This window comes from Chlamydomonas reinhardtii, chromosome 3 (genome assembly GCF_000002595.2).
Source record: "Chlamydomonas reinhardtii strain CC-503 cw92 mt+ chromosome 3, whole genome shotgun sequence".
NCBI lineage: Eukaryota > Viridiplantae > Chlorophyta > Chlorophyceae > Chlamydomonadales > Chlamydomonadaceae > Chlamydomonas > Chlamydomonas reinhardtii.
The window spans coordinates 6,967,992-6,976,457 of NC_057006.1; the positions used below are offsets into that span (position 1 = coordinate 6,967,992).

Below are 8,466 nucleotides of genomic sequence, written 5' to 3' on the forward strand. Positions count from 1 at the left end.
TTAACCATAGTTCATTTTGGGATCGGAACCAACGCTCCTCCCCACCCCACTACCCCCGGATGTATGCTCCGTGCCTGGCGGCGTCGGGGTCGTTGCCAGGTAAGTGGGCTTTGTATGTCGTTCCCGCGTTCCTACCGTACCTGTTCTGTGCTGTTGTGCCTGCGCAAGCTAGGTGGCCGAAGCCCCCCACTACTGCGGCGGCATCCCAGCTTGCCGGGTCGTCAGCGCCCTGGATTATTGCCGAGCCCCCCACCTACCCACCCCACTCTGGCCCGGGTTGATTGACGCTAGTTTACTTTGGGACTGGATTGAATGCCGCCCCCGCGCTCTATTGCATTGGGTTCAGTTTAGTTTGGGCTGGTATCTACACCCCGGCCCCCCCCCGCCCGCGCGCCGCCGGCCGCGGCACAATGAGATACGGCCAGCCAGATGACCGACCCGCCGGCCAGCTCAGCAGCTTGGCGAACCGGGGGCGCCTGCACTAGTTTAGTTGGCCGAAACACGGCAGATTCGCGACCGACCCCGCTCCCCAGATTGGCCGTGGCGGCAAGAACAACAGAAGGCCCGCTGGCTGGGCTGCTCGCTGCTGCTGGTCGGGCTGGCGCGACCAGGTCAGTGAGGTTGAGGGCTCCGTCACAGCACATAGAGATGCCTTCAAGCAACATGCACGGAATGATCAGCATAGCCGCCTGCCGTCCCGCCGTCCGCCCGCCCACCCATCTCGCTCACACGTCAGAAAGTACGGCGAGCTCGATCGATTCACAATCTGAGCAGCAGGTTTTCTCCCACCGCACCTCCAAAGAAACAAGACGATAACCGCAAAGTCAGCCTGTATACTCATACCTCGATACCATAACAGGCTCACATCGTCTGCGTTCGTGCCCTCGGGGACGAGAGGGCCATTGTCCACATTGCCTGGCTCTTTGGCTCTGAGCTCTTCAATGTGCTCTTGTTAACGTCTGACATACCACTGTGTCGAGGTGTGAACCTGCAAATGCCTGCTGGCAGGAGACAGATGTCCCTGCTGTCTAATGGGCGCCGCTGGACCGGCGGCCCCCTTGTTTTTGCTGCTACTGGTAGACTACGGACGATGATATCAGACGCATTGAGTTTGACGGTGAGTGCTGCACACAGCAGTATGTTACACCTACCGCCTGGCCATTATGCAGCAGACATTACTGCGTGCGCACCTACCGAGAGAGCCTGCATAAAGCACGCAATAAGTCCGATAACCTCTCTATATCAGCTAAGCCTTGACCTCGCCTGCTGCTGCTGCCGCAGGTTGCATTCCTGTTCCTGCTTTGTGCCGCTGGCTTCGCGCAAGGTGCGGGATGCTGTGCGAGACAATCACGAATAGTCTGCATATAGCACTTGGCGTGACGGGGATACCGGAAACCTCGCGCGCACGAACTCGCTCATCACATTACGCAATGCACGCACGATAATGCTAACTGGTCCGCCGACGGACTGCTCGGCAGAGAGACTAAAGGGGAAATGCATATGAAGCATGTATCTGGTGGAACCCCACAAGCAGCAAGACTGTGCTTACTTGCAGCAGCAGTCTTGCCGTGAACGTATGGACATTAGTCAGCAGTTCTCGCCCAAAGCCGACCAGTGGAGCCACTGTCCAATTTACGCACACTTTGACCCCAAAGACCTGGGAATGGGAAATGTCCGGCAACGATTCTAACCCACCTTCTTGCTGGCAGAGTGCTAAGTTCACAGTCCAACTTTTCCCAGCCTTCGATAGCTAGAGCCAGCGAGCGTGATGGGTATGTTGTTGTGTTGCCTGTGGTTACAAGGTGATGAGCACGACGTGCATGATATGGGTATGGTCAAGCCGAACTGCGCAGGAACTTCACTCAACATGCTCTATACATACGCCCCAGAATAATGCAGCCCAGGGAAGAATGCGAGGCTCTGCCGGCCAGCAAGCACATACATTGACGAGTGTTGCGGAACTAATGCGTACGTAGACATACCATGTACAGGCACGTCGGATGGTTTGGGCTTTGGACGGTGCGGCGTGCGTGTACGTACGGGCACGCCCTGGGTCAGCCCGGGTTGGCTCGGCCGTGCGTGTTCCCCCAGACGACATACGGCCCGCCAGCGGCCCTGCCATTGTGCGTACTGCTGTGGTTTCTCTGGGGCTGCCAGAATGTACTTGGGCTTGATTGCGTACTCTTGCGACGTGCTACAGTTTTTGATGCACCTCGCAATCCCAGAGCAAATAATCCCCCATCCACACGCATGACCAGCGCGCACGGCCCTCATGCATGCGCACGGCAGCAGGCTGCTGCTATGTTTACATACATTAAATGCATGGCATGTGGGCACCGTACTGCTACGCTTGAATACAACTCTGGAACTGGTGATGACGGCCATTTAGGGTGCTGGGATTATCAGGTAGGCACGCAGCATCAAACTGGTGTGCGATTGTGTGGAAGCCCTCCAGCCGCCGATACCACCCCTCTACAACATTCCCTGATTCCCTGCCATCGAATTTGCCATAATCACCAATCCGGTGTCATTAACCGAGCGTAGCAGTACGGGTATGCAGCCTTACCTGTGCCGGGTAGGTTGCGAGTGCCGGATGGGGTGTCCACCCTACGCAAGGTTGCCAGAGCGGGGGCAGTCCAGCTTACAGATTGCCGAGTCGGAGTCGGGCATGTAAGGTTGCCAGAGCGTGTGTGTGTGTGGGGTGGTGGGGTGGCGGGTGGTGAGGGGGTCGAAGTGCGCAAACCATGGCTGCTCTCCGACCTGCAGCTGTGTTTTCTTATAACAAAATGAGTATAATAAGCTAAAGGAAATTCCCAGAAGGCTATGGCCGCGCAAATCGAAATTCACACCGATTCGGGCATGGTGCGGGCACGCGTGTCGTGTTTGCACCGGCTTGTCCCCCGGCTTTTGCGGCCTCGCGTATTTCGCAACGTATTTTAACGTTCTGTGCTCGAAATCCTAGTACGCTGTATAAATACGCGTATTATGGAGAGAGGGTCGCGTACTAGGCAACCCTGCATCACCATGCACATCCACATCCATGCACTGAGCCAGGACGGGCTGTGCCCTTGACTTACTTTGGGAATGCTTGTTCCTCATATGAGTGCCGTTGCTCGACTCACTCTGGGAAAGCTTGTTCCCGGGCGACGTGGAATTCCACGGGTATATGACCTGCACCTAACCGGGTTTATGTTAGTTGCACTAAGCTACTTGGACTGCTGTTACACGCACATCTTCGTGGAGGGGTTCCCCAATGAGCTTTGTTCGTGAGCACTCGCTCGGACGTATCTTCCGGCACGCCTTCCCACAACGCGCGCGATGATGTAGGGGGAGGCACGTCAGGGCGACTTATGTTGATACTGAATTACTTGAGTCTGGGATACCACAGCAGTGCAAAAGCAACGCGGCGGCTCACATTGCCTCTCGCCCCCGCGCACGCCCCACCTGCCCGCCTCAGTCGCCCCCGACCTGCCCCCGCCCCGCCCGGCGGCGTGCACCACGTACACATTTACAGGCCTTGAATCTGTACACCTATATATCTACAAGCATGACGTTACCCTAACAATGCCCCAACCCTGTGCCCTATTACGTACGTGCGCCTGCAGATCAGCGGATTGCCACCTTCACCTCGCTGCCTGTGGGCGCGCTCACCAGCTCCTCGCTGTCGGCCCAGGGCATCGAGCTGTCTGCCGGCAGCAACCCCGTCAGCCCGGCCTGGGGCGAGGTGGTGGACTGCGCGGCGGGCTGGAGCTATGGCGGCGGCAGCACCATGACCGCCGCCGGCTGCACGCAGGCCCTGCGCTTCCCGTACGACGACTTCAGCGAGTCGTTCCGTCCTGCCTCGCCCCCCATCATGTTCTGGAGCCTCAGCCTCACGTACCGCACCACGCTGCCGTACGTGACCCTGTACCTGTACCCCACCAGCGGCCAGGGCAACGCCAACGCCTGCAAGGTGCGGCTGAACCGCACCGAGCCCATCGCCAGCCCCAGGCCGCCGGCGTTCGTGTACTCCGCGTCCAACAGTGTGACCGTGACGGCGTCCGAGTGCGGCTGGGGCGCTGGGTCCACGTTCTTCAGCTTTTCATTTTACGTGGGCGTGGAGGGTAGCTCAGCCGGCATCGACGTTTTCGAGCTGCTGCTCGGTGAGTGTACACGTTCGTATGTGTGTGGGGGGTGGGGGGTGGGGCGAAGTAAGGATGCGGGACGGGGGTGCGGGCGGGGTGGGCATGGGCATGCATGCATCAATGGTGGTCGGTGGTGAAACGTGCAATAGGAATACACAAGCGCAATTGCGGTAGCGCGGGTGGGTGTCCGAGCGAGCCGCCTGTGCCGACATGTTTAGCACTACAAATTTACATGTGCAGTCTCGCTCGGCCCTACCTCCCGCCGCCTTCGCTCTCTTCCCCATGTTGCTGCCGATCGATGCAGAGTCATTTACGTTGGAGGCCGGAGCAGCGCCCTCGCCGTCGCCGCCCAGCCCCGCGCCGCCCAGCCCAGAGCCACCCAGCCCGGCGCCGCCCAGCCCGCAGCCGCTCGTGTTCGGCAGTTCGCGCACGATCAACACAAGTATGCTGCCGCTCGGCGACCTGACCGAAGCTTCGCTGGAGGCCTCCGGGGTTGGTCTTGTTCGCCTCGAAGGCCACATTGACACTTGGGGAACTGTGGTGGACTGCGCCGCCGGCTGGCTTGGCTTGACAACATCGTACAGCGGAATGACTATACACGTAGCCGCGACGGGATGTAGCAGGGCCCTGAGCTTTGACACTGAGGGCACAGTGAGCCTATTCCGCCCAGTGTCCCCGACCAGCCCGTTCTGGAGGCTCACACTTACGTACCGCACAGCCGCGCCAAACGTGGGAGTGGGCTTTTACCAGACTGGCGACACCAATTACAACAACAAGTGCGAAAAGACGCTAGACCGCACGGAGCCCATCGTCACGGAGCCCGCGCCGGCCTCCTTCACCTACACCGCACCGCCAAAGACGGTCACCGTGACACCCGCTGATTGCGTCGGCGGCTGGCCCCCCGGATCCACCTTTGACAACTTTTACATCTTTACAACACTGTCGGATGCTGGCGCCGTGCTGTGGAACTTGATGATCGGTAAGTGAGCAGACAGACATACATGGGCGCAGTGACCTGGTGCGGCAATAAATAGCAGGCTCGAGAGGTAGGAAAGCGTCGCAGGAGATGTCAGGCGGGTGCAAGTGTAGCGTACTTGCGTGCGTGCAGGTATCGTGCGCGAACGACGTGCTGACGTTTTATTTGCACTCATTTCTCCCGCATATGCAGAGTCGTTCACCATAGAAACTGGCATGGCTCCGTCACCCTCCCCGATGCCGCCAACACCAGAGCCCAGAACCGTCCCGTGGCCGCCCAGCCCTGAGCCGCCTATGCCCAGCCCTGCGCTTCCCAGCACGCGCAGGGTCAGCTTTGACTCGTTTCCGCTCGGGGACCTGACCAGCACATCACTCCAGGCGATAGGCATTGGCCTTGGCGATCCCACATTCCCTACAACACCTGTATGGGGGGAGGTGGTGGACTGCGTGGCGGGCTGGAGCTACGGCTTAGTCAGTAACACCGCCATGACCGCCACCGGATGCGTCAAGACATTGCGCTTTCCGTATGCACTAGACACGGGCCGCTTTGCGATTGCGTCATCGCCCGTCGACAGGTTCTACAGCCTCACGCTTACGTATCGCACCACGATGCCGTATGCAGACCTGGTTCTACAACCGGTGGACTCGCAGTTCTCCCCGTGCACAATAAAGTTGAATCGTACGGATCCCATCGATAGACGCCAGCCAGATGTGTTTACCTATGCCGCGTCCCCTGTCACGGTGACGGTGACTGCTTCTGAGTGTGGCTACGCAGCTGGGTCTGCGTTTTGGAACTTCCAGTTTTACATATCCTATGGCGATGACGATAGTGACTTGATTAACGTGTTTGAGCTGCTGATCGGTAAGCGGGAAGTAGTGGGCGGGCCACGTCGTCAGGACCGGGGGTCGCGGGGTCTGTCTCCCATGTGGGCAAACTCGCACACCCCGCTTGCAGTAGATAGACAGGCTGCTGTTCTGTGTAGTATGCCTGGGGTTGTCTAATCCGTATAGACTATGTGTCATGCACATGCAGGCACTGTCCGCGTATACATGGCGTGCACCTGTAGCTAGATAGTCCGCATTCACCCACATCATACTGTACGTACATCCACTGACCGATTGAACGCATGCAAATGTGCGCCCATTCCTGCTGCAGATTCCTTTGTCATGGAAACGGAAGCGCCAGTCTTGGCTTCACCTCCCTCACCGGCACCCACCTCGCTCGCGCCGCCCTCGCCGTCGCCGCCCAGCCCCGAGCCGCCCAGCCCTCCGGCGCCACCCAGCCCGGCGCCGCCCAGTCCCGGGCCCCTAGTGTTCGGCAGCACCCGCGCCGTCGCCTTCACCGCGCTGCCACTGGGCGCGCTCACCAACAGCTCGCTGCAGGCCCAGGGCATTACGATGTACTCTGGCAGCAACGCTGCGTCGCCTCCGTGGGGTGAGGTGGTGGACTGCGCCGCGGGCTGGAGCTACGGCGGCAGTACGGCGATGACCGCGAGCGGCTGCAGCAAGACCCTGCGCTTCCCGTACGACGACTACAGCGAGTACTTCCAGCCGCTGCTGTCCCCGCCCATCATGTTCTGGAGCCTCTCGCTCACATACCGCACAACGCTGCCGTACGTGACGCTGTACCTCTCCCCCGCCGGCGGCGGCGGCGGCTCCTCATGCAAGGTGCGGCTGAACCGCACGGACCCTGTCGCCAGCCCCGCGCCGGCTGCGTTCACCTACGCCGCCTCCAACACCCTGGCGGTGACTGCGGCGGATTGCGGCTGGGTGGCGGGCTCGGCTTTCGCCAGCTTCTCCTTCTACGTCGGCGTGGAGGGCAGCTCAGCCGGCATCGACGTGTTCGAGCTGCTAGTTGGTGAGTGTCTCTGGGAGACAGCGGCATGTATGGTCGCGTGCGTGTGTCCTTATTAGTTTTCCTTTCCTCGCTCGGAGCCCCTTCAAGTCCGATCCCTCCGTGGTATTCTCATCCGCAGATTCATTTACCATGGAAACGGGGATGGCTCCCTCGCCCTCTCCTCCCTCGCCGGCGCCCCCGTCACCGGAGCCACAAAGCCCAGCACCGCCAAGTCCCCAGCCCCCCAGCCCGGCGCCCCCCAGCCCCGAGCCACCCAGCCCCGCGCCGCCCAGCCCGCCGGCACCACCAAGCCCCGAGCCCCCCAGCCCCGCGCCGTCACCCCCGTCACCGGAGCCTATGGTTTTCGGCAGCACCCGCACCGTCAGCTTCGACACGTTCGAGCTTGGATATCTGACAGGGACTTCGCTTGAAGCGCAGGGCCTGGCCCTGTCCAACTACCCTAATGACATCGGGCACCGGAAACCAAATACCTGGGGAAAGGTTGTGGACTGCGCCGCCGGTTGGTATAACAACTCACCCATGAACGCAGCCGGCTGCAATAGAAGCCTGCTATACGGTTCTGAAGGCTTATCCAGTGCCTTCCGGCCGTTGTCCAGAGTGTCTGAGCCCCCCCCGTTTTGGAGGCTGACGCTCACGTACCGCACAACCTCACCAAACGTGGGAGCAGGCTTCTATCAAACAGGCGACGTCGAGTACCACTACCTCTGCGAGATAAAGCTCAAACCCACGGAGATCATTGCTGGACCCGCGCCGGCCAAATTCACCTACACCGCCGGCCCCAACACTGTGACGCTGACGCCAGCTGATTGCCGCTGGGCTGCCGGGTCCACATTTGACAGCTTTTTCCTCTTCATTGCTATGGAGGGGGCTTGATGCCCCAGTGTTGGAGTTCCTAATCGGTAAGCATGTTGTGGGTGGGGGAGCATGCAGGGGTGTATGTTTTCCCAAACTTCGGTGTAGCTAGCGCATGCACCCAAACATGGGGGGGGGGGGGAAGTCTTCACCACTTGCTTGGTCTGCGCTAGATAGTCTGCATGTCGAGGCCACGAACGCCACACCATTGTGAGATTAGGGGCGGGGATCGCCACCAAGTGTCAAATTAGAGAGCATGTCGATGGTCTGACGGGAAGCTTCTGTGCGTGTTTTGGACTTGCTGCAGATTCGTTCACCATAGAAACAGGCATCGCACCTTCGCCGCCCCCGTCGCCGGCTCCACTGCCGCCCAGGACCATCCCGTGGCCGCCCAGCCCCGAGCCACCCAGCCCCGCACCACCGCCTGTATTTGCCAGCACACGCCGGGTCAGCTTTGACACGATGCCACTTGGGGACCTCATCACCACATCGCTCCAGGCGATAGGCATTCATCTTGGGGTAGGCACCTTTGAGGACCTCCCGCCGTCGCCTGTCTGGGGAGAGGTGGTGGACTGCGCGAGACGGGGCTGGTGGTCCAACGGCACCACAACATTTGCACAAGGCTGCACCCAGGCCCTGCGCTTCCCATATCAACAT

At 60.1% G+C, this 8,466-nt stretch overlaps 2 protein-coding genes across 2 annotated transcripts; both read left to right on the forward strand.

Moving 5' to 3' along the window:
• The first annotated feature begins 2,813 nt into the window (after positions 1–2,813).
• CHLRE_03g201163v5 (uncharacterized protein) lies at positions 2,814–5,315 on the forward strand. The gene is made up of 4 exons (XM_043061358.1): positions 2,814–3,266; positions 3,606–4,142; positions 4,429–4,566; positions 4,843–5,315. Exons 1-4 carry the CDS (start codon positions 3,254–3,256, stop codon positions 5,109–5,111), a joined length of 957 nt encoding a protein of 318 aa, XP_042926426.1. The 5' UTR covers positions 2,814–3,253; the 3' UTR covers positions 5,112–5,315.
• A 318-nt stretch (positions 5,316–5,633) lies between these two features.
• Positions 5,634–8,135, forward strand: CHLRE_03g203625v5 (uncharacterized protein). Its single transcript, XM_043061431.1, has 3 exons — positions 5,634–5,961; positions 6,256–6,957; positions 7,076–8,135. The coding sequence occupies exons 2-3, from the start codon at positions 6,267–6,269 to the stop codon at positions 7,828–7,830; spliced, it is 1,446 nt and encodes a 481-aa protein (XP_042926427.1). The 5' UTR covers positions 5,634–5,961; positions 6,256–6,266; the 3' UTR covers positions 7,831–8,135.
• The last annotated feature ends 331 nt before the right edge of the window (positions 8,136–8,466 follow it).

Coding starts and splice junctions, on each gene's coding strand:
- CHLRE_03g201163v5 (XM_043061358.1), top strand. Junction 4,143..4,428: donor CGTTTTCGAGCTGCTGCTCG/GTGAGTGTACAC, acceptor CGATCGATGCAG/AGTCATTTACGTTGGAGGCC. Junction 4,567..4,842: donor TTCGCGCACGATCAACACAA/GTATGCTGCCGC, acceptor CGTACCGCACAG/CCGCGCCAAACGTGGGAGTG.
- CHLRE_03g203625v5 (XM_043061431.1), top strand. CDS start 6,267: ATGGAAACGGAAGCGCCAGTCTTGGCTTCACCTCCCTCACCGGCACCC. Junction 6,958..7,075: donor CGTGTTCGAGCTGCTAGTTG/GTGAGTGTCTCT, acceptor TCTCATCCGCAG/ATTCATTTACCATGGAAACG.